The sequence below is a fragment of the Exophiala aquamarina genome, assembly GCF_000709125.1.
Source record: "Exophiala aquamarina CBS 119918 chromosome Unknown aczIA-supercont1.2, whole genome shotgun sequence".
In the NCBI taxonomy this organism is placed as follows: domain Eukaryota; kingdom Fungi; phylum Ascomycota; class Eurotiomycetes; order Chaetothyriales; family Herpotrichiellaceae; genus Exophiala; species Exophiala aquamarina.
Window position 1 is genome coordinate 1,598,841 of NW_013550586.1, and position 23,008 is coordinate 1,621,848.

At 50.1% G+C, this 23,008-nt stretch overlaps 10 protein-coding genes across 10 annotated transcripts; 5 read left to right on the forward strand and 5 right to left on the reverse strand.

The window, feature by feature from the left end:
• Window positions 1-1,110: 1,110 nt before the first annotated feature.
• On the reverse strand, window positions 1,111-2,244 carry A1O9_02396 (uncharacterized protein; the record flags this gene model as incomplete). Its single annotated transcript, XM_013407970.1, has 3 exons — window positions 1,111-1,922; window positions 1,973-2,130; window positions 2,183-2,244. The coding sequence occupies 3 exons, from the start codon at window positions 2,242-2,244 to the stop codon at window positions 1,111-1,113; spliced, it is 1,032 nt and encodes a 343-aa protein (XP_013263424.1).
• A 917-nt stretch (window positions 2,245-3,161) lies between these two features.
• Window positions 3,162-3,620, reverse strand: A1O9_02397 (uncharacterized protein; the record flags this gene model as incomplete). Its single annotated transcript, XM_013407971.1, has 1 exon — window positions 3,162-3,620. The coding sequence occupies one exon, from the start codon at window positions 3,618-3,620 to the stop codon at window positions 3,162-3,164; it is 459 nt and encodes a 152-aa protein (XP_013263425.1).
• A 1,028-nt stretch (window positions 3,621-4,648) lies between these two features.
• On the forward strand, window positions 4,649-5,061 carry A1O9_02398 (uncharacterized protein; the record flags this gene model as incomplete). The annotated part of the gene is made up of 3 exons (XM_013407972.1): window positions 4,649-4,659; window positions 4,715-4,863; window positions 4,922-5,061. The coding sequence occupies 3 exons, from the start codon at window positions 4,649-4,651 to the stop codon at window positions 5,059-5,061; spliced, it is 300 nt and encodes a 99-aa protein (XP_013263426.1).
• Window positions 5,062-6,128: 1,067 nt separating this feature from the next.
• On the forward strand, window positions 6,129-7,466 carry A1O9_02399 (microsomal epoxide hydrolase; the record flags this gene model as incomplete). The annotated part of the gene is made up of 3 exons (XM_013407973.1): window positions 6,129-6,578; window positions 6,638-6,710; window positions 6,769-7,466. The coding sequence occupies 3 exons, from the start codon at window positions 6,129-6,131 to the stop codon at window positions 7,464-7,466; spliced, it is 1,221 nt and encodes a 406-aa protein (XP_013263427.1).
• A 1,228-nt stretch (window positions 7,467-8,694) lies between these two features.
• On the forward strand, window positions 8,695-9,688 carry A1O9_02400 (uncharacterized protein; the record flags this gene model as incomplete). Its single annotated transcript, XM_013407974.1, has 2 exons — window positions 8,695-9,025; window positions 9,084-9,688. 2 exons carry the CDS (start codon window positions 8,695-8,697, stop codon window positions 9,686-9,688), a joined length of 936 nt encoding a protein of 311 aa, XP_013263428.1.
• Window positions 9,689-10,839: 1,151 nt separating this feature from the next.
• On the reverse strand, window positions 10,840-11,271 carry A1O9_02401 (uncharacterized protein; the record flags this gene model as incomplete). The annotated part of the gene is made up of 1 exon (XM_013407975.1): window positions 10,840-11,271. The coding sequence occupies one exon, from the start codon at window positions 11,269-11,271 to the stop codon at window positions 10,840-10,842; it is 432 nt and encodes a 143-aa protein (XP_013263429.1).
• A 1,671-nt stretch (window positions 11,272-12,942) lies between these two features.
• Window positions 12,943-13,761, forward strand: A1O9_02402 (uncharacterized protein; the record flags this gene model as incomplete). Its single annotated transcript, XM_013407976.1, has 1 exon — window positions 12,943-13,761. One exon carries the CDS (start codon window positions 12,943-12,945, stop codon window positions 13,759-13,761), a length of 819 nt encoding a protein of 272 aa, XP_013263430.1.
• A 1,980-nt stretch (window positions 13,762-15,741) lies between these two features.
• Window positions 15,742-16,479, forward strand: A1O9_02403 (uncharacterized protein; the record flags this gene model as incomplete). Its single annotated transcript, XM_013407977.1, has 1 exon — window positions 15,742-16,479. One exon carries the CDS (start codon window positions 15,742-15,744, stop codon window positions 16,477-16,479), a length of 738 nt encoding a protein of 245 aa, XP_013263431.1.
• Window positions 16,480-17,678: 1,199 nt separating this feature from the next.
• Window positions 17,679-19,555, reverse strand: A1O9_02404 (uncharacterized protein; the record flags this gene model as incomplete). The annotated part of the gene is made up of 2 exons (XM_013407978.1): window positions 17,679-18,149; window positions 18,266-19,555. The coding sequence occupies 2 exons, from the start codon at window positions 19,553-19,555 to the stop codon at window positions 17,679-17,681; spliced, it is 1,761 nt and encodes a 586-aa protein (XP_013263432.1).
• A 981-nt stretch (window positions 19,556-20,536) lies between these two features.
• On the reverse strand, window positions 20,537-22,441 carry A1O9_02405 (uncharacterized protein; the record flags this gene model as incomplete). The annotated part of the gene is made up of 1 exon (XM_013407979.1): window positions 20,537-22,441. One exon carries the CDS (start codon window positions 22,439-22,441, stop codon window positions 20,537-20,539), a length of 1,905 nt encoding a protein of 634 aa, XP_013263433.1.
• Window positions 22,442-23,008: the final 567 nt, after the last annotated feature.

Genomic DNA, 23,008 nt, shown 5'->3' on the forward strand with positions numbered 1-23,008 from the left:
TTGCGAGGATGTGCGCCGTGTTTTGAGGCTCTCTGTTCCACAATCCCAGTCGATCCGGACTCTTTTTGCGATATTCTCGCGTGGAAAAGTTGCTCCACACAGAGTGGATTTCCGAGGATAAAGTACAAAATGATGGACCCTGTGATTGGAAGGTCGTTTAGTCGATCAATACTGCTGAAGAAGTCGCCCCATCAGCTCCATGTGCCAGAAGAGTTAAATGATAAAGCAAAATATGATACCTGAGTTAGCTCAACCCCTGGTTGCAGCTGGGTGGTAGCCGTGTTATGGTTAGCACGAGAGGGAGTTTGAGCTCTTCCAATGCTCACACGACCTACGAGAACGAGTACAGTCCCGCTTCTGGGTCCTCCGTACAAGAATTGGGCCAGCCAGGTCTCAGGGAGCTTGCCTCTTCTAGTTCTCGTTGAACACTGACATCACTTCCGCCTGCTTCAGATTCAATTATGATATTCTCTAGGCGCCCCTTCCCTGGGGGGGACAACGAACCCTGTGTAGATTTGACTTCTAACACACCTAGCGGTTGCAGCAAACATTGTCCTGGCGGCCTCCAAGGATCCAAAGCCTTTGCCTTTGGATCTGATAAGCATTGGTCGATCTCGGGTCGAAAGATGCCTGCATTAGCGACATTATTGTGAATTTTGCTGGTTGGCGAAAGATGAACGGGCTGCCTCAAACAAGCGGGCCTGATCCTCTCCAGTAAACACATTGATTATATACCTTATTCGCTGTGCTGCGATTCCAGAGGTCTTGTCTCTGCATTTCTCCATGTAAGTGTCCCGAGAAATCATCCAATTGGTCTCGAAGACCGCTGCCTGGCCCGACAACTGTTCAGCTCTGCACCAACACCATATGGGATTTTAGCAAGTTGATTTGACAAGGATAGATCTGAGAATCCTTTGCGTCATTTGCATTCAATCCAGCTAGCTTCAAATATTTGACCTTAGGTCGGCTCATTGGCCGCTGCTTGGTTCACCTTGGGCCTGGCTGGCTTTGCTTTGATTTATCCGTTTCCATTCCTAAATATCTGGTTGTCAAAGTTGCCTTTTGAAGAAGAAAAACTTAAGGCTGTGCTTGCACAGACAGCTGAGTGGGCTAATGGGCGCCAATGCCCATTACAGGTGCTTTGGTCAGTGCATCTCCCAATCGATACTGACTCTCTCTGAAGTACTGTTGCATGACCCCCATGCAGACAGGGTTTCTCAAAAAAGCTGAAGAAGTGCTAGAAAAAGACGACGTGGAAAGGTCCGTTGCAATTGAATCATCGGAAAGCAGTGAGTTGAACGAAGAAATTGAAGATACGTTCGACCGCTGGGCTCGCCGTAAGTCAGGCACTGACTGACCGGCTGCCAGGCTGTGCAACGAGTAAGCAAGGACGACGTCTTCGTTGTCAACCATGTCAGTCTGCACTCCCGCATCTGAATACGCATAGTGCCTTGCAGGTGCAGGTTGATATTGTCTGGACATCCTTGGAGGCGAAGCTCCGCTTGTTTCCAGTCTTCTCAGCTGGTTATCTTGACTTTGCTTTCTATCGTGCCATGACTTCATCGCAAACGCTCCCGCTATGGCTATGCTGCGCGGCCTCGATCCCTTCGGGGTTGTGCTCCTTCGTCTTATGAAATCTGTCCGTGACTCTGGACCGGGATCTGAATAGGAGAATGTATGTGATTTCCTGCGCTGCTCTGGTAATGCCTTGGAATCGCTGGTATCTGGGGAAGAACAGCGTTGGCTCATGTTATTTGCGTTCTCTCGGAACTCCGTGTTCTTGTGAGCTATGCGCTCGAACTTGTCAAATGCAAAGAATTCGTCGTAGTGACCAAGTGAGACCTGCAGTGTCGAAAGGTCTCTCGTACCCCCGTTTGCGGGAAAGAGCCAGTCGTCGAGTACTTTTGGAAGGCCATGCCTTTCTGAGAGCAAAAGTCAGCCTCTGTTCCAATCGCAATGCCCGGTGTGCTACCTTGTTGATATGCTCCGGTTTTGTCCTGCCAACAAATATAATATCGATCAAATGCACCGAAAGCATACACGACGATCTTGTCTACACTCTCGAAATCCCCCAGGATGCTATTGGGTCGGACATCCACGCTACGAGGCCTGTTGGGTTTTGTCTTTGTACTTCATGGGATGTCAGCACTGTTTGATTCAACGCACAGAGAATTCTTCTCACTGATCATCTAGGGTATCTTCCGGCCCCTCCATACTTTGTGGTATAGAATTCGATAAGTCCATGGCTCTTCCACCGACGCTCTACTGCATCTCGGCTTGGGAATTGTATGCACAGGTATTATTATCGAGGTTTGAGAAGGTCTTCGCTGAGTATCATCCAAAAATCCTAGTCAACTGGTCTTTGAATCGGGAGAAGTATTGTTGTCACAGACTTACTAACAATGGTTTCTAGGGAAGTCAGGTGGGTCTTTCTCCTGAATGGACGAATTATCAGGCCACTGACCTGCTGATGAACATGAGGCGTAGACTGTCGCATACAACACAACCAAAAGCAGTTCTGACACTCAAGGCGATTCGATGCACAAAACGTTGCAAGTGCTTCCCCAGGTGGATATGTTATACTCCTTCTTAGGACTTGAGATTGTTCAGACAAGGGCACAACCCTAGAAGCCTTGATGGAATAACATCAAGATTCCCCCAGACCCTCACGTGCTGTTCCACGGACGATGCTTTCAAAAGCACCATACCTAAAGTCTACCTCACGTAGATTGATTCTATGTGCGGTTGCTGAGTGTGAGCACTCTGATCATAATTATTGCGTTCTAGCTCATACATGCTCCATGATCTCGACGTGGCTCTCCGTCAAATGCCGGCAGGCACTTGTAGTTTTTCGTACTCCAGAAACCATTAAGGATTATCCTTTCATGAATGAGTTTCCTTTTTCAAGAGACAGCCTCTCTTATTGAGAAGAAAACAGGTTACAAAATGCACTTGTCCTCTTCGTTATTGCATGTTGGCACCCACTCTATAATCTCAAGACAGCTACCGGTTGAATTCTGACAGGCATGCGCAAATTTGGGTCTTTCACGATCTGTTCAAGGATTATCCTTATCCTTCCGAGCTTCCTCCCAAGTCTAGAATGTGGCTCTTTTGATATGGAGAGCCAACTATTTGAGGTGCGAACAGCGCATCATCTATTTCTATGTTGTTTGTTTTGCTTGTTCCTCTTGTCGGACAAGCGGATCCTTTTTCCATCTTTTTTCTCTCCTCCACAATTCGACTTCCAAAACCCGTTTGCCTGGACCAAGCTTGGACCGCAACCCATCGTCATCACGATCGAAGTATAGCGCCCATAAGCTGGGGGCTTCTTCGACGACAACGAATCCCTCCCAGCCTTCAAGCGTCATCCGTCGGTCTTGTCTCGTACAATCAAATGGACCAGTGACATTATCTTGGGCATCTAGCCGAACCCCGTACTTCACCTCGTAAGTGTCGTTGTCGACATAAATCCAGTTCAGTATGGGAGGGTCTTCGCAGATGGTCGATACGAGCCCTTCGAACTTCGAACCTGGATATGGTAGGAAATATCCCGCAAACGCATGTCCAAATGCTTCCGTATTCTCCTCGTCGTCGCCGTTATCACCCTCGTTCCTGGTCATCGTCGTGTCGACATAAAGCTTGTGAACCTCGAATTAGCCCCTACGGCCGCTGTCGGCTTGCTCGTACTCCCCGTCATACCTTTTTACCCCGAAGGACTATCCGTCGATTGTCGACCTCCTGGCTTCTGCTTGACGATTTCACACAGGTCGCAACCAAATTACATCGGCGAGCTCGATGTTCTTCTCTGCGATCTTTGTTTTGTCCCTGTCGAATTGCTTCCGCCGTTGCTAACATTGCAGGGCATGCTACCAGCGCCACCATCAAAGATAGCACCATATTTGATCTAGCTTGGGAACTGAGTACACCCGTAAGTTGATTTTTCGTTTTAGGCTTAGTCGATAGGTCCCGTTCAGTTAGCCGATGGGCTGGCTGGTGTGCTCCTTGTACCCCTATTCGAGGAGTGAAGTACAGTATGGTGATCAGCTTAGGCAACGCGATGGGCAACCGAGTATTATTGTATTGCAACTGCAGCGTCCATGAAGACGATCAGGCCACAGACCGTCACCGAGGTGGAGAAGTACGAATACGTGGACCGATAGGAATTCATGTTGAAACGCAGGGGGTTTTGTTTCAGCAACCAAGTCGCTGGCCTGGCCCGCGACAAGCGTTCCCAGTTGTGCCAGCCTCGCCAGATCTACGCACACCTAGATTCGCTCCAACGTTCTTCAGGCATCTATTATTCGCCTACTCGAGCATATCAACTCCACATAGTGCCCTGCAAGGATTACACTGCGAGCCTCCTACAATGTGCGAGAACGAACGGGCCAGAAATCGAGATTACCAAAATGCTCCAGGAGCTCTCCTGGCTCTCCAGTCAGAACTGTTTCAGTAGTTCAACATCGGACATAAAAGAGCAGCGAGGCCTCCGAGCAATCAACATTTCATGAACAACTTTCAATCAACAACATCAACAAACTCTAAATAGAAACCTCGGATCTTCTGGCTAGACCTGAAGAATCATCCTAATAGCTAATTCTCCAACCCGACCCAACCCCAAGGAATCACCACCTCAACCACCATCGTCACAATGTCTGCCACGTGAGTATCACTCTCTCCGATTTGGATTGCAACAAGTCATATTGACTGAACCCAGCGCCGCCTACAGCAACACTGCCAACAAGGACTATTCCAGTGGGAGCGAGGATGGACAAGCAGCAGGCAAGCGCAAGGCTCTCGCTACCGTCGGAGGAACATCATCACTTCCTCTCCCACCCAGCTCTGACAATTTGTCACAGCCGGCTGGTAAGACTCACTGTGGTCCAAGATATTCCAACCCAACCGCGGCTAACGATCCTGGCAGGCGGCCTCCTCAAAGGAGCAACTGATGAAAACGGCAATTTGAAGGCTGCTGCATTGATGGTCGGTATCAAGCTCGATCTCGAAGCCGAGATCCACTTGACTGCTCGAGTTCGTGGTGATATCACGATCGGTCTGTACTAAGCACACAAGCCACTTATCGTGGTCGGAGCGCACAATGTTGAGGAGTGGGTGGCTTCATGGCTGCTGGCCAGCCTTAAGCTGCGACGAAACTATTTGGTCTTGCAATGTATCGTAGTGTCTGAAGCCTTGGGACGATCTTTTTTGAGCCATACCCCTGGAGTTTCATTCGACGTCATGACAGAAGCGGCCAACAATCTTGCTCTGGAGAAGGCAAAGAGCACAGTGCGTGCATCTCGCCAAATGAAATGGATATGATATATACAAAATCCCCCGCTTCAGCATGGATACGAAATGAAAAGTTCACTTGATGACCTCCTAAACGTTTCTACTTGCATCCTCATACCCATGGTGCATTGTAGCAAGGGAAGAGATTAGGGTTTAATGATTGCCACCGCTAACTGAGAAGCACTGGCGATCATCTAGGGTCCTGCGGCTCCCTATACTTAGCCGCATGCCACTAACGCGACCTATTCGATCTCCTCCATTCTTATGGCAGGGGGCGTTGTTTACGCTAACCAGAACCCAGCACCATGCATATTTATTTCGTGGGGAAAGATAAATCAACGCCTCGGCGACTCAGGCAATCATTTTCCCGACAGGTTCATGAGCTTGAGGCCTTTGGCTGTCAATCTTCGCGCAACCTACGGGCCACAATTTTCGCTTCCGATGTGTTGTCAACATCATAATCAAATCCTTCGCTCCATTTCAAAGACCGGCCGGTCTTACAACGATGATTCATGTCGCTGTCAGCAATAATGGTCCGACAAGCTGAGCTCCAGGGTCGTTGAGAGAGGCATTATCCCACTTATATCTACTCCTCCACCTTATGGATCATTGAAGAAATTCTTGATGCTTAGATATTCCTGCGCAAGCCTTCGACCGACTGGTAACAGGCGCTAAAGCTTCCTCAGTCATAGTCTTAGAGCCAAGTGCCCCACTGGATACCTGTTTTCTTCTACTTGACTCATACTTCCCTTTCCTCTCTTGTCCTATACTGACTAAATCAAAGCCCCTTTCCCGGGCTATATCATTGAACTCCTTCAAATCCTGCAGTGGGTTGATAAGTCATGTCTTCAATCCAGTCCTACACGATTTCGGTGCCAGAAGAGAAGATCGAGCGGCTCAAGGCAAAACTCGCCCTCTTCGACCTCCCCGACGAATTGCCTGACGCAGAGCCGTGGGCTCGCGGGCCTCCGCTTTCAGAAATCAAACGGCTCGCAAACTACTGGGCCAACGGATACAACTGGCGAAAGGCCGAAGCTCAGCTCAATGAATTTCCCAATTTCATCACCAGGGTCCAAGTCGAGGGATTCGACACGTACGATGTTCACTTCATTCACCAAAAGAGTACTGTGAAGAACGCAATCCCATTGCTTTTTTCTCACGGGTGGCCGGGAAGTTTTATCGAGGCCACGAAGATTCTACCGTTGCTTGTGGACGGTGGGAAGGACTATCCGGCTTTCGACGTTGTGGCACCGTCTCTGGTGGATTTTGGGTTTTCTTCTTCGAGTTTAATGGTAGGTGACAGTAACCTGCATCTTGGTTCTCTTGTGAGATAACAATCGAGTGTGAAAAGTCCGGGTTTACTGTTGAACAGCATGCGGAGGTGTGTCACAAGCTCATGCTGCGGCTTGGCTATGAGCAATATGGTAAGCTTTAACCCATTGCCATCAGTCGATCGACTTGTACTCAAGCACCGTGCGGTAGTTGTGCAGGGGGGAGATCTTGGCTACGCTGTGTCGCGTCTTCTTGCAATGAAGTACCCCGAGTCCGTGAAGGGACAGCTCATCAATCTCGCCGTCCCAAGCGAACCGACAATCACCAGCCATCCAGCGCTTTTCCAACAAGTGCAATCGACACCACTTACGGAATGGGAAATGGCTGGCATTGCAAGAACCGAATGGTTCAGCGTTGAAGGCGCCGGGTACAATAAATTGCAGCAGACAAAGCCACAGACGCTGGCGTACGCAATGGCCGCGAACCCAGTCGGCCTGCTAGCCTGGATATACGATAAGTTGCACGACTGGGCGGATGAATACCCCTGGACGGACGACGAGCTGCTGACGTGGGTAAGTATCTATGAGTTCTCCACGGCGGGCTCATGGGCGAATCAACGCATCTACTATGAAGATGCCCACGCCGCGACCGGCCCGTCTTTCGCGCAGGCCGCGAGCTACATCGACGTCAAGTTGGGCATATCTCGATTTCCCAAGGAGCTGCTCTTGAGGCCGAGGCTGTGGCATCATACCATGGGTCCTGTAGTACTGATGAATGAACACGACAAAGGCGGCCATTTTGCCGCTTGGGAGGTACCCGAGTTGCTTGTTAGAGATATTCGTGAGATGTTCGGCAGAGACGGTGGTGCTTTTGGTGTCGTTGAGGGTAGATCTGGGTATGAGCAGTAGGCGAGGCGCACGTCGTCGACAGAGTCGCCTCAAGCCATCCTTCGGATAATCGTAGAGAATGAATCGAGTTTCTAGATTTCCGGGGATGGAATACGGATGATTGTGCTTTGGAGTTCCCCGGATCAAGAATACACGCCCATAATCATTTAAATGGTCGGGAACCGGATCAGGTTCTAGGCAAACCAAAAATATAGTCAGCCCGTCAGCCCTTCTACTCGTAAGACTTTGCCAAAACCAGCACGGAAAGCAAGTATCTTTGTGATATGACCAAAGCTCAAGGCCAAAATGGATAACTAGATGCATGCTATTGTGTACTTGATAATAGTCGCCGCCAGGTCTCGAAGGCAAACGTCTGTCTTGTATAACCTCAGCCAGCCTTGGAACTAATGAAAGAAGAGCTGAAGATGCCTGAGGCTCGATATTCTTAGGGGCATTATTATGGCTGGCTGAGGGTTTTCAGCGTAACGCGCCCTAACCCACTTCAGGTCTCTGTAAACATTCCTGGTCTTCCGGAGGGCACATCATTATCATGTCCTCGATCACATAGGCCCGTGCACTAGCTAGCCGGGAAAATCATCAGAAATAGAGACCGTTGGCGCTTCGAGGAATGCATTGTAAAATTGAGTCACAGTTTGACTCAACTCGTCAAGACTCAAGGGCTTGAACGCCCCCATTATTCGACTCTTGGAGCGCGGTCAATTAGCTCTGGGGAGATTTTCCCCAAGCTTGATCACACTAACCGTTGTTCAGCTCACCAGACGAAACCTGCCAGGCCTAGTTAAGTATCCATTTAGCTAAAGGTGGCTGGCTCGGGGGTGATCTAAGGGAACAACAATCTCCCGTGGTTGGCCGATGGGGCTCGTCCGACCATCTCGGTAAGGATGGTTCTTTGAGCCATGCAATTTCGGGCTTGAGGCCACTTTACGGAGTATCGATTCTTCGATCTGATGCCCGCTAATAATATCTTGGACATGGGGTGTTGGGTTTACGAGTAATGCAGACCGCTTGTTGGCGACAGTGGGTTCCCTGCCACGTATTTTCTCTGGATATGATGAAAAGCAATTGTAGGTCTCTTGCCCTCCCTTGGTGATCTAGGTTTTCTCAGGTCTGCTTTCTGTTCAAGGATTGTCCTCTTCTATCATGGGGTACTTCTGTAACGGCGCATATAAGTGAAACGCGCGAAGGGCATTCTTCTTTCTTCCTCTGCGAAGGAGATTCCATTGCGGTCATGGATGATACTAGACCAAGGACGACTCGCCCAGCGCAAAACGCTTCCTCGGAACAGATTGCAGGGGCAGCCCCGATCGTCAGCCCAGAAAGCGAGAGGAGGGCGCAAATGATAGAGGGTGAGGCAGCACGACATGACGGAAATACAGATGCGGATTCACGTGCGCCTTCTCCGATAGTTCGCGTCCCAGGCCAGGATGGCGGTCAGGCACAGCGTCAACCAGCGGGTACCTCAGGTAGCGCCGTTGCTGGACAAGGCTCAAATGGAGGCCAAAAGAGTCCCCCTGTTCTTGAGAATAAAGAGGAAATGTTTAAGACAATCGTGGGTAAAGGTAAGCTGGACAGAAGCAATTCAATAACCCGCCGACACAGGCCCTGATTCAAAGCTAGGTGGATATGAGAACTTCAACCACAAAGTCAGGAGAGCCCATCAGTTGCACACTTATCAATATTGGTTTGTCGCCACTACTTCGAACGCGCTCCTGTTCATACAGGTGGTTCTCGGGGCCTCATTGACCGTCTTGGGAGCTTTCAACGACAGAAGGGCGAGAACGGCGACTATTTTCCTCGGTGCAGCGAACACAGTCATCGCTGCGCTTCTGACATATTTCAAAACTCGTAATCAACCGAACCGGGCTCGACAGCTGCGGAATGATTTGGGCAGGGTGGTTGATCAACTGGACGACGCCGAGGCAAATTTCCGCACTGCCAATGTTCCCGAAGACGTTACTGCAACGATACAGAGTATCAGGACTGCGTTTAAACAGGCCAGAGCAGATGCAGAATCGAACTATCCCGATCTCTGGGTAAAAGCTGGCGACGTCAGAAATCCCTTCAATCCGGATCAAGAGAAAGATGCCACTCCACCAGAACCATTGGCTCAACCATCACAACCAGGACAACAGAACCCGGGATCCGAGGTCTTCGCATCCGGAGCTCTGGGTGGTCCGCCACTGTCTAGTAAAACAGGAACGGTTCCGCAGGCCACAGGATGATAGCCCAAAATTCGACCCAAGACCAGCTTGGACCCTATGCGGATTATTTGACCATGAAATTCCCGGGGAACCGAACTTCATATGCTGAAAGGCTAGCAAGACCCCGTCCGCCAAACCACCAAACCGAATCGCCGTACTGGAGGCTCGCCAAATCAATCCTATCATTGTTCGAACTTTAGGGTCAGCACATTAAGCTGACGATAAAGAAGCATATACAGAGTGACCTGAATTGTGCAGGAACGGAAATAGAACAATGCCGGGTTCGAAATTTGACGATTCAACCGAATCGCTCCAAGCCGATGAAGGTGAACAGAACGGCCCATCCAATTTTGGCTCTCCTTGGCAATAGCAGCTCCAAGTCTTTAGACGAATCGTTGACCACAATATTCGCTCAGAGAGACGCAAACATCTGGACCTCGTGAAGGAATGGGCGGGTCGTACAACCTCCTCGGCAGGTTCCCCCAACCTTGATGTCCACGAGACACCGCTACCTATCTGCACGTTCCTTGGGATCTCAGAGCAGATACAAGGCAGTACTTCACTTTTCCAGTACCTCAGAAAAAACCCCTCTGCAATAGAGGTCGGAGAGGCCGTTCAAGGAGAATTGAAATTGAGGACAACAGCCATGTTTTCCCCACTTGCGCGATGACGCAAGCTACCTGTAATTATAGGTACCAAATTCAGAGACTCATCCACCCACAGCCGAAAAAAACTATCCACTTGTACATTTATGAAATCGTAAAGCCATCAGAAAACGGTCATCCGCATTGCATGCAGCCATTTTTCTTAGTATAGAAGTTTAGACATCTACGATTTTTGTCAGTTTCGCAAGTAATCCTGCAGTAGATGGTCCAGGGATTGAGCGTTCCTCTGGGTGAATACGTACCCCCCACCAGTAGCTTCAAAAAGTAGACATCCGTCTCGCGACTTGTAATTCATACTGAATATAGTTAGAGAAGACATCTGTCAGCAAGTCTTTCCCTGCCGGAAAGACGTCTCGGGACTCACCATCCATTTGTGTCATCGCCGTAGTTCAGGCAGCCTGTTGAATTACTTCGATTAGTATGATATCGTCACACCAAAGTCATATGGTGGCCTTGACTCCGAGATAGACACTGGATGGTACTCACCTTCCGAGCGATCCCCATAGTTCAGACAACCTGGAAATGAGCGCTGGTCAGTACAAAGTCCTTTGGATAATCGTTGGGGTGCTGTGATTCGAACATCGACGGTTCACGAGCGATCATACCTTCTGCGCGGTTTCCATAGACCATACAGCCCTGCGCACCATCACCGAACGTACAACAGCCCTCTTCCGTCTTATAAGGTCTGGCTTTGGCGGTGTCGGACTGGCTTTCAGAGTGTTGTTCTGGTTGGGGTCCTCGCTGTTCTGGTTGCGCGTTGTCTTGCTGTGAAGCTTGATCCCGAGACGACTCTCCAAGGCCACCTTGTAGTCTGTCATTGCTATGGGCAGAAGATGAAGGTGATGATCCAGCTTCGTAGGGAGGAGGCGGATCCATGCGTGGAAAGGTGGGCGCCCTCGCACTGGTAGGTGGACTTCGTGGACTGGTTAGTTTACCCATGAGGAGGTGCGCGAATTAAGCAGATATAAGTCTGGTAGGCAATTGCTCCGAGAATGGTGGCTAGGACGAGACTTGGGTGTGCGCAATTTGACTACTACTATGAGGATCCTGGTGAGCTGGAGATATAACGTTGATATATAATATGGATGTTTTGCTTATGGGTGAATTGATGTTACGAAAGCAAACAGCAACCCTGAGTGGGCTTTTGGTCGGAGGTTTGTAGTCTGTACGAGTAGATTTAAAGAGACGATTGGAGACTAACACGAATACGAGCTGTGAATTAATTGGGTGGTTTGAAGGCTGCCTAAGGTATGAAGGCTGCTGTTGTAGCAACTGATGCATCGAGGGGTGTGGCTGTGGCTGAAGAATCGGGAGGCCCAACCCATTCAAACGGGAAGCGCGGCAGATTTTATCTGGGAGCCTAGAGCGTAACCGCTTTGGGAGATGTGGCTGGTGGGAGCTGTGGCTGTGGCTGTTGTTGTGGCGAGCATCTGTGGCGCCCACGTGGTTCCTGATTGAGGTAGTTAGATTACCAGTATCTCATCTACCTCGGGGTCTTCAGCTTTCATCGCTTCTCTCTTGGATTACATCAGTCTGCTTGTACGAGTACGAGGTGTGACCGCTCAAAGGTCAAAAGGCACAAACAGGAAAGGTAGGCAGGTACAGTAACTGCACGTGGAATAAGCAGGAATTGGGATATGACGCAAGAGTTATAAAAAGAACCGCAACAGGTGAGGGCTTTAGCAGCAGTGACCATCGCGCCCGTGCTACACGCCTGGCACTGCTCACTGGAAGAGCCCTTATAGGCGAGGTTTAGGCATATGCGACTAAGACCCGGTGTTCTGGAGAAGGAAGCAGCCAGTCACAAGGAACCCCTGATTCCCACGGTGGTGTTCACAGGTGGTGTGCTGCTGTACTGAGTATGTATGCCCCTAAATTTTATTATTCTGTCATTGCCGACAATGATGCATACGGGAGTACATACACATGCAATCATGTTCAGGGAGTCTTCTAGCTGGTTGTAGAACATGCTCATCAAAGCCTCAGGTGATGTTGGTTGGTTGGCGTCGGTGCTATCGATACTGTAATTTTACTTTTTATCGTCTCTCGTGATCTGGATGGCGCACAGACACATTCTAGGGTTAGTCCGGGACTGGTTCGGTTAAAGGCTCCTGTTTAGCCCGCCTTGATCGCCAGGTTTCTAGGTGGCCAGGCCGGCGGCTTAGGCTTGCTCGTTGCCCCTGAGTGAATTCCCCCCTCCGCCCCCTCACTGCTCAGTCCACCCCAATTACCCAACTGCCCCCCCCCCTAAGGCCTCAATTGGCGTGGTGGTCTTCCTCTTTCCTCTCCTGGGCGCAGCTCTCAGAACGCCTGCTTCAAATCCTACATCTTCCTTACAAAACAACCCTCTGACCTTTCCCATCGTCACTCCGCCAACACACACCATCGACCTTTTCAATTCGCCCGCGTATCACCTGCGCATCTGTCAAGAAGCAACACTCACTCGTTTGTTTGCTCTTGTTCCAGATTATATTTCTTAATCCTTTTTCAATTCTGCTCTCGTGGCGCATCATCGTGCCAGTTCCCAAATCCCTGCGCTGCGCTCTCAGCACCTCCCGTGTAACTCTTCCAACCTCGACTGCCAGCGTTGACAGCCATCATACCGCCAGTATGGGTGGCCAGCATCACTACCGTTCCGTTTCGAATGACGAATCGCATCCTCTCGCTCCTGAGAAAGAAGGATACCTGAGACCATCAGGCTGGGGCAAGCAATCCATCTTTCTCTCCATTGCCACTGGCACCTTGTTCATTGCAGTAATTGCTGCCGTTCTATCCACAATCGGTTCAGCTGTTATCTCTTACGGCGGATCTGGCTCATCTGCTGCAACAACCACCGCAAGTGCCGCAGCCGTTGAGGTGAGCACCTCAGTCTCAGCTGCTCCCACACCTTCAGCGACCACTGGCAATGATGACTTGAAATCAACCGACCCAGACTCCGATATCCTCACCCCCGCTATTATCCAGGACTGTGGCTACAGCCCTCAAGAAGCCAGAGATCGAGGTTGCGTTTTTGATGTCATGATGCAACTCTGGACGCCCGCCGCCTGTTTCGATGAGATCCTTTCAAACCGTTTCCTCGAAGTCGGCAACTGGACCTGGTATGCTGATCCAGGCGCCGAACATATATTCACCCTGGAAGAAATGAGAAAGGGAGAGCACGACGCCGTTTATGTCGCTCAAGATTATCACATCACTCATTGCATCTATGCTTGGGAAAGACTTGTTCGCGCTATGAGGACTCGGACCCCGCTGATTACCGAACTTATCTCTTACGACCATGTTATTCACTGCCGTCACAAGACCCTCCAGAGGGCCGATGGAGGCAGTTCAATTCGTGGCGTCAGAGCGCCAACTGGTTATACCCAATGTGCCATGTACGATACCTGGAAGTTCAATCTGCCTCCCAACGAGCACTCTTCGACGGAATAATTCGCCAACGTTAAATCATTTTCTATGTCAGAAATATATATGCAAGATTCCAAATGAAACAATATTTCTTACGGTAACTCTTGGGAAGAAAGATGCTCGGAAAACGTATCGATCTTTGGGAGTAATGCAGAATTGAATTTTCAATCATGGCTTGTGATTGACTGAACCCTATTCCCGCTCCTTACAGGAGTGGACGAGGCTTCAATTCGAATTCATGCGCTTAGAGCGAGCCACAATATCTCGACATATACCCTGGCACCAATCAATTCCCAAAGAAAAGTGCGAGGAGCGCTTTGAGGATGCAGGACTCGCCTAGATTTGGGAGCCGACGCAATTGTTATCTGTATATTCGAGGTGGCTCTGGGTGCAGAAAGAACCTTTCCCTTTCACAGCTGAAGGCGATCTTCGATTTGGAGATGATCAAATCTCGATAAATAGTCCCTGTGCAATGTTATACCTTTTTCTCTGTTGCCAATATTTCGCGCTTCTCCCCTGTGTGCTCCTACGGACTTGTCGCATCGTGAGGAACGCCCCTCGATCGTTGACTGCTATAGGAAATTGGGTGGTTGCGAATGAGTAGAATCCTTCATCGATGAGCAGTTGGCTATGTCGCGTTGAGTCCATTCGGGAGAAATGATGAACAGGACTCTGGACTGACTCACATGAGCACGTGGTCTCAGTCACGTGCAGACCAGTTAACGGATCAACTCACTTCCGTTCCATTTTCTCACATTTGCATATTTACTTGCTTATCTCATCCTCACGTCAAGCAACATCAAAAAGCATTCACCCCCTTCCCGACGGGGTCCTTGGATTTTGGTTCGATTACGTTGCCATCTACCTATGGCAGGAAGGTTTCCAATGCTGCTCAGGATGTATGTCCCATCCTTCGCCATCCGATGATATGCTCACTTTCCCGAGACCGCACAGCCTCTTCCCCAGTCAGCTCGATGAGAGATGACCTAAAAGCCGATCCATTGCATGTGGCGGAGCAGCACTGCGTCTTCTAATCAAAGCTGTCCCCAAATTTTCTGCGGCTGTAAAGCATCCACGCGACGAGGCATTGTGTGGTGTGGTTGTTGCACCCCTGTTATCATTCACCGACAGAATACACATACCAGAGGCACCAGGACGCGTCGCTTCCACCCTCTTTCCAAGCACTACGCTCACCAGCTCAGTAATAGGCAAGCATAGGCCCAACCCACCTCTACGGATAATTTATCATAGTCAGCGAGCATGTATAGTGGCGATTCTTTGCCCCTCGCGCATCAGCATGGAATCCTACCAGAATCGAGGCCCTGCTTGAGTTTGATGCTTAGCGCTTGTCATCAACTAGGATGTACTTGTCAACTTGAGTATGTTTGCGCATTTTAAGTAATTCTCTCATCCTCTATCCTTTCGAGGCTATTTCAGGTCCATTGAGCTCCACAGAATTTAGAGAGGTTTGCCCCGAAGCCTTGTGGGGAACGGGTTTTGATTCGGCAACTGTGTGACATGGCAGCTCAACGGTATGTACGTATCGTGTTTTTATGTGGGATTTCTCATCATCTGAGTTCCTATACACAAGATGGAAGCGGCGCACGCAAGTACAGGTCTGTCTGCCACTCCAAGCCGAGGGATCGCAGGATTACTCGGTGCCAGTTCGGGTGGTGGCACAGCACCTGTGATTATTTGCCATTCTCGAACTGGCACAAGAGGTATAAGATACACCCACACTCATTATCATCAGAACTGCTTCTCATCACATCAACAACACAAACAGCAAAACAGAAGCTTTCTTTTCTTTCGTTCTTTCATTGTTCATTTCCTAGCTTCACTCATTTCCACATCTCAGTTAATATACCTACATTCTCTACATCCAAAGTTTCGACACAGCCCTTGCACTCATTGTTCAGAGCACTCACTCACTCAGCCCTACCACACAATCCTAGACATCTATCTACAAGCAGCACACCTCTAACACAACAAACAACCATCAACATGAAGTCTGCCGTATTCTCCAGCGCAGCCGCCCTGTTCTTCGCCGCAATCGCGTGCTCCGCACCACTGTCCGTGCGCGACTCCTCCGTGATCATCACAATCAAGACCGGCGACGGCGACTCGGCCACCACGCTTTCAGTGCCCCTGGACCATATCACCATTACCTCGGGGCAATCAAGCCAAGCTGTGGCTGCGTCTGTCTCCGACAGCGGCGTCTTCTGCCAGGCGTTCTCTGATGCAGGCGCTGCTCATGCCACTGGGCCCGTCTTCTCGGCCGGCCACGCTGCAAGCTACAGCGCGACAAGCAGTGGCGGCACGGAGTCCGTGTCCAGTGACGCCGTCGACATCGGGTCGTTTCTCTGCTCTAACTCCCAGGCTGGAGTTGCGCCCTCATCGTCCTCGTCTTCTTCCAGCGCCGGCACCTCTGCTACCCCTTCCTCCTCAGCCACTGTCCGCGTGCAACTAGAGCAAGTCTCCGACCAATTTGTGCAGACCGAGATACCGCTCGACACCCTGATCGCCACCGGCAGCACCAACTTGGGCAGCCGGGGTCTGGACCTGTCGCTTGTCACCGCCGACGGCATCGACGTGAACCAAGTCGCGTGCCAGGTTTTCGCTGACGCCGCGGGCCAGAAACCCATTGGCGTTGCCGCAACTGCCACTGCGAACTCGGTCTTGACTGCTGACAGGAGTGAACCGGCTGTCGTCGCTGCTATTCAGTGCAGCGGCTTCGCCTAAGGTTCTTCATGGTTTTTGCCGAGCATTGGGCACGAAGATGCCGTGACCAGAAGGACGGCCAATCGCCCGGGGAAAGCTGCTGGTGGGTTTCTCGAACAAGCTTTTGTGGGAGAAAAGGGGGGGGGCTTGATTGGGACACTGTTTTTCATGTGCATAGGGAGTTTGAATTTAATTATTTGGCTATACTCTGCCTTTTCGGGCGTGGCGAACACCACACGTATGCGCGGGGTTGTTGTGGGTTTAGACTGAATGTGTTAATCTCTGGATGAATAAGTAAAACCACTTTCTTTCCTGCTAGCATTGCATAAACGTCTTTAGGAAGTCGACCCTTGGTGTCAAACTTCACTTCGCTCTTGAGGCCAGTCTCCTGGTATGTCATGATCCAAAGCGGCGGCCGCTCCTCTGTGGCTGCCTCAGCACTCCAGTATTCAGATGCCATGGATACACTACGAATACATTCAGAGGGACTGACACGATGAATACCACTCCATGGTCGTGTGCGTCATGAGGGAGTGGAAGGAAGCTCGCCACAGTCAGATCGACCAACCACCCAAAAGTTTAGTCGCGTTGTGTGTTCCATGAAAAGATGACTTTTGTCATTGCTGTGTGAGGAAAGACCCGAATAGGAAATTCCCCCCTTCCTAAAGCGGCCAGTGTCACGCCTGGCCAATAGAACCGCCAGTAACCCTAACCCTGGGATTTTGCTGGATCACGATTTTGGGGACCAACAATTCAATCAGGAAACAATCAGTCCCTATTGGGGGGCCCCATACGGTCAGTGGTGGAGTCTTTCTGCACTGCATTTTTGCGTTGTTGGCTCGCGAAAAGCCTGATCTGGAAGGCACAGCTTCCGCTTTGGGGAACTAAACTCCATGACAACCTCGGCATTTTGAAGCAACAAGGCTGAAAGTGCAATTCTTCACAGCCGTTCATAGGATTCGAGGAGCCCGAGCTAGTGCATCCTCCTACTTATGGAACCAACGAATGATATGTACCCCATCTTGGCATGGTGGATGACTTCGGCGGTCTCGAGGATCCTGGTCGATGACGACGGGATGAAGCCACGAGCGAAGCGTAGTAACATATAAGGGCTTGTTCAGGTAGCAGGGTTCTCTGTGGAGAGGGGGAGCAGCACCAGCGAGCGACTTCGATCCGATGGAAACTGTGTTGATGAACGACCCAACTTGCTCGTTTTGCTTTTACTTCTCTCTGGTATGAACGTTACCCAGAGTACCGTCTTCGCCATCAATATGCTTAGAGACTTTCGGTCTCCTCCTCTTGCGTCTCTTCCCGTGACCGCGTTCGTCATAGCTGTCATCGCCCGGCGCATCGCTTGGTTCGGAGCCCGCGTCACCCCTCGCGGCAAGCCATTCTTCCTTCTGTTTCAGCTGTCTTGTTTCGGCCTTGTCCTCTTTCGCCTGGCTCCGCTTCTTCCATAGGAAATAAATCGCAATCACGCTGGCTGTCAGAGCTAGTGCCACGACGAAGAAGATCCAAATGTACCCGGATACTTTGGGTGGGTTCTCGTCGAAGGAGAAGAAGTTCATCGATATTATTGCTGCCACAAAGGTCGAGGGCAGAAATACCATTTGCAGGAAAGACATGGTTTTGTTACTTTCGGCATCGTCCTTGGAAGATCGACTATCGTACCACGCTATTTGTCCCTTGATCTGTTCCACACAGAATTAGCATTTCGTATTTTGCAAACACGGGAGATGTAACGGAAAGGAGAGCGCAATGAATTTGAGCAGCCAGATATTCTTTTTGGAAGGCGGTAGTGTCATACATAGTCAAGTGCATCCCTTGTTCTGGACTGCAAATATTGGCATGTCGAGAGATTATTCTCAATCAGATTTTGGATATTGTTCAACTTCTCCTCAATGTGAGGGTTGGTCTGAAACACATATTTCCTATATTGCTCGGCCATGCCGCCATCACGGCTCATCACCGTTCTCGCAAAGATCTTTTCTTCGAGAAACTTGGAGGTCTCGAGCAGGAACTTCGACAACGACAACTGGAAGTCTAGAGATCGCCGCGCATATTGGAGTTCGGTCGTGATGGTATCGAAGTCTTCCAAGGAACTGATTTGTGCGTCACGTGAAAGGATCTCAAACTCTCGGACGGCTACGCAAAGCCTGCTGATTTCCCAGGCAATGTGGTCGAAAAAAATGTTAAGCAACACCACCGGCACATTGAGTGGGTGTGCATAATATGGTTCTCTCGTTTCTTGCAGGCGTCGCATCACATCACCAAAGGCGAAATCGGTAACGCCGTCAAGGATGCCTCTTGTTTTGCCGTTCAGTAGTGAGTGTGACATCGCGAAGGACCAAATGAACGGATCATCACGACGCGGGTTGTAGTCCGACTTAGCCGTCCGGCGAGATGGGAGTAGACTACCTTGAGTATGGTCGGCGAAATACTTCACTCTTCGAGCCGGGCGAAGCACGAATGGGAAATGTATGACGAGTGCTATTGAAATCTTGAGCTTTGATAGCAATGATTTGCGTGCTGTGACCTGGAGAGGGAGAGGAATTATGAGAGACTTACCCATACGTTGAGCTTCTGGGTTCTCGAGATCGAAATTCCACGAAGTCTTGCGGTAGAAATTACCGACTTCGCGAGAGTTGAGTCTCATCCAGACATACTCCGGATTGAGGTCCCACTGTCGGATTAATCTCTGCATCTCGGTCGCAGTAAATGGTAGATAGTTGATTTGTCTATCCCCAACACGTCGAAGATCATCAATGCGTGCATACTGGCTGCTCCCCAGAACCGGCCTCGTCAACAACAGTCTCAGTGCCAGACGTCGTCCCTTTGGAACTTGAGGGTGGAAGGCCTCAAACAAACCCTCAGGGAGTCTGCGAGATATCGGATAGTTTCGGGGGAAAACATCGGCCCCTTCATCTGATTCCCAGATGTCGATGGTCCTTGACTCAAAGAGAGACGCACGCTCCTGCTTTTCAGGGTCGTTGTAGGCGGTCTGCTCATCGCCAATGGTCGCCTGGAGCGCGACACCGATAGGATCAAGGACGAAATTTTCCAGTCCATGATAAACGGCGCTTGTAGAATCGCTCATGATCAGCAGGAAGCAAGACAAAGCAATTCAAAAATCGCATCCCGATTTCAAGCGTCGCAGACTGCTCTCGTCGAGAAAGGCTCTTGTAGCTGAATCTTAGCAAGCCAAGGGAAGAATGCGACGTATCCTGGACTTGGAACTGGAGCTTTTGAAAAGAAGCTGAATGTTCAACGATGGTACTCGAGACCTTATCACACGGATAACCAATCTCGTGCCATACGGCTACGGTCGAGCTAGAATTCGACTCCTGCTAACGAAGGGGCTCTAGGCAAGCCACAAACACTAACTTACATGGGGGTCCTTGAACATGCCTGTCATTGGTAATTATTCACGGTCACCCAACTTGTAGGACAAGCATTCAGAGGCAGAATCATGGCAACCTACTCGGACGCAACTAGGTCGCTCAAGATATGCGCTTATCCTGAGCATCTAGATGGCACTGTCCGTGTAATGGTTTATGGTCAAGCTCTTTGAAAGAGGAAGACCACGCAGTCGGGCCCAATCATGAGGGACGAGTCTTTGGTGAGCGTCATTGGCCCAGGCGGTCGTGTTGCTGAAGCCCCAATGTGCTTGGATGCCCTAATACGAAGCAGCTAGCAACATAACCGAGCTCAAGCTTTACCCGCTTGAGGCTCATCCGCCGCCCCATTTGATGAGTAGCCTGCCGATGTTGTACTCTTGTCCCAGGGGAGGGCATCAGAGAGATCCCCGCATATGAATAAACAGTTGTCGATTCATGCTAGAGTTGAATATAGCATCGGATAGTACAGGTTGCCTTTCTAGTCGTTTGCGACTGTGTGCTTAGGATAAAGGAAGCAGATTATACGTGCCTCGATGCAATCTCTGTTACTAGGAACACTCAGAGATTGATGAAAAGAGCGACAAAGGGCTCTTCAAAATAAGAATTGTATCTACTTTTTAAATCCGCGTCTCCCAAAGATTACAGCGCTTGTAGTGTCCAACCGAGTAGTCCCTCATTACTCACGCCACATCCAAAATCCAATTGCTCTCTGAGCCAGCACTCTTTGCCGCCAGACCCAACCCAGTCATGCCTCGAGCGAGTGCTTCACTGCTCTTGCTTCCAACCCAGACACTCTCACTTCGATCTAGACCTTCCTGGACATCCCATCCGTCACCGCTAACTGTATAGATGACTCTTCCATGAAGATACTTTTCTCTCATTCCTCGTTCGAATCCTTTCTCATACCATATCCCTCCACCGTTTGTGGTGCTAGCCTCATTTTCGCCAATGCCCGGTGTAGATGTGTTGGTCGCGATGATACCCGCTATCACTCGCGCAACATCTTCTGGCCTATCCGGAGGAAGCTGCACCGACATACGGCCCCCAGATTGTGCCACGGCACGAGGCACCATAATGTTCGTTGCAACGGCATTGATTCTTACTCCATCACGCTCTGGGTCTGGATCTATTGTCGATCGTAAACTCCGGAGTAACCCCAGAATCGAATGCTGTGTGATTTGGTATATTGGGAGTAGCGGAGTTTCCTTAAAAGCAGCGATGCTCGTCACAAAAGTCAAGCTTCTGTCATCCTTAGTTGCGTTGGATCTTGGCTCTGGTTGCGGCGTTGAATATGGATTAATCGGCGTTTTCTTGCTTGGTTTCGACTTTGGTGAATATTTGAGATACGCAAGGGCAATACGAGTGAAACGAACACTCGCAGCGAGAATGTCTCCTAGGTCGAAAGGTTCGCGTTCAACTTCATTCAAAGCCATCCGTGAGGTTTTGTTGATGCCAGTGCGGTCGTCAAACCAGCCCCTTTCACCTTCTCCAACTGTAGTTGCTTGACCACCATCATCGCCGACATTGTAGATGGCATGGTCGACGCGACCATACATTGTGGTTGCCAGCTTGAAAAGATCGAGAAGATCAGAATATCTCGTCATGTCACATTTGTTGAAGTGCACCACATGAGGAGGCCCCAGAGACGTGATGAGCTTGCGTGCCTGATCGCCATTGGTGTCACCAAATATGACCCGACAGCCAGCTTGGTGAAGTTGCCGTATAAGAGATTGCCCCACTAGAGAAGCGCCATTGGTCATCACAATTACTTTCCCGTGAAAGTCTTCCTTTGGAAGCGGCGGTGGAGTGAAGCGACAAGGATTAGCCACTACTACCGGAGAGGATGTAGACAGGGATTTCTTTGGTCGAGTGGTCGTGAATGGGTTCACCGGAGCGACTGTCGACGATGATTGTTTGGGTGAAGTGGGCGGTTCTGTCTGCAACACTGGAGTAGCAGTTGGCTTAGGAGAAGCCGAGGATGGATTCGGTGCAACTTGCTTCGGAGTCGAAGGCACAGTAGTTACCGGTTTTGGCGACGTTGGAGGAGAAGCCTGATGTATGGCGGGCACAGAATTGACAGCGGTAGGTGCTGGTTGGCTACCATCGGGAGGAGCAACCTGGGAGACACGCTTCTTTTTCTTTGGAGCGGGCGACGTTACAACAGGGGCTTCCTGTCTCTGTGGCTCAGGAGAGGGAGGTTCTTTTGGTTTGACCGGATTTAGATCAGCTGCTAATTCGAAAGTGTGAGGACTTTTCGTAATTGTTTTCCGTCTCCGTGTGGGCTTCGTAGGATCATCGGTTGATAGCCCATTTTCTAATGGCACCTCAAGTCTTGAGACAGAGGGTGCAGGACTTTGGGAATGGGCCACCGCTGCTCTATCAGGAGAACTAGTAGCAGGGCTTTTTGAAGCCTTGGAGACTTGGCGTGATAGAGCCTCTCCGCCATTTACAGCGGATGGAGATTCACTTGCCCATGGATTTGTAGAATGGGACTCGGAAGACTGCGACGTAATGGTTGATGTGACGTCAAAATCATTCGACGAATCGGTTTTGGAAGACTTCGTTTTCCGCAATGTGTCTTTCATGGCTGACATATGGCAGGGTGGTTGTTACTGTATGACTCGACTCGCATGCTACTACTAAGCGTGTTGAGATAGTATCACCAATTTCTGGAACAAAAGAACAACCTTATCGGGGGTAAGTTGGTACGAAAGTAGGCTCAGTAACTTTGGAAATTGAGACCGAGGTGGGATGTCGATCGGGGGTGGCGCAGAGTTGGAAGAGGGCCGTTGTCCAGATCCAATATCGGACGGAGATCGGTGGCGTCTCACCAGCAAATCTCTAGATAGCACGCACCAGATTCAAAAGCGACTGCACCTCATGTAGTTGATTCCGCCGATGTTTTGGAGATCAAGAAAGTATTGTGCAGTAGACAGAAAATGGGTAGAAGGTGTTTCGGATCCCGAAACATGCGTGGCCCCCAGGTGGGATTCTAGAACGATTCCCGCGATGAAACAGGCTAAAGGAGCCAGGATGTTAACTGCAACGGGATAATTGATCGGTGGTGGTGATTTCTCGTAATTGCTTAGAAGACGCTGAGACCGGTCCTAATACCGATCAAGTAGTCTCCAGAAAGGACATGTACCGTACAC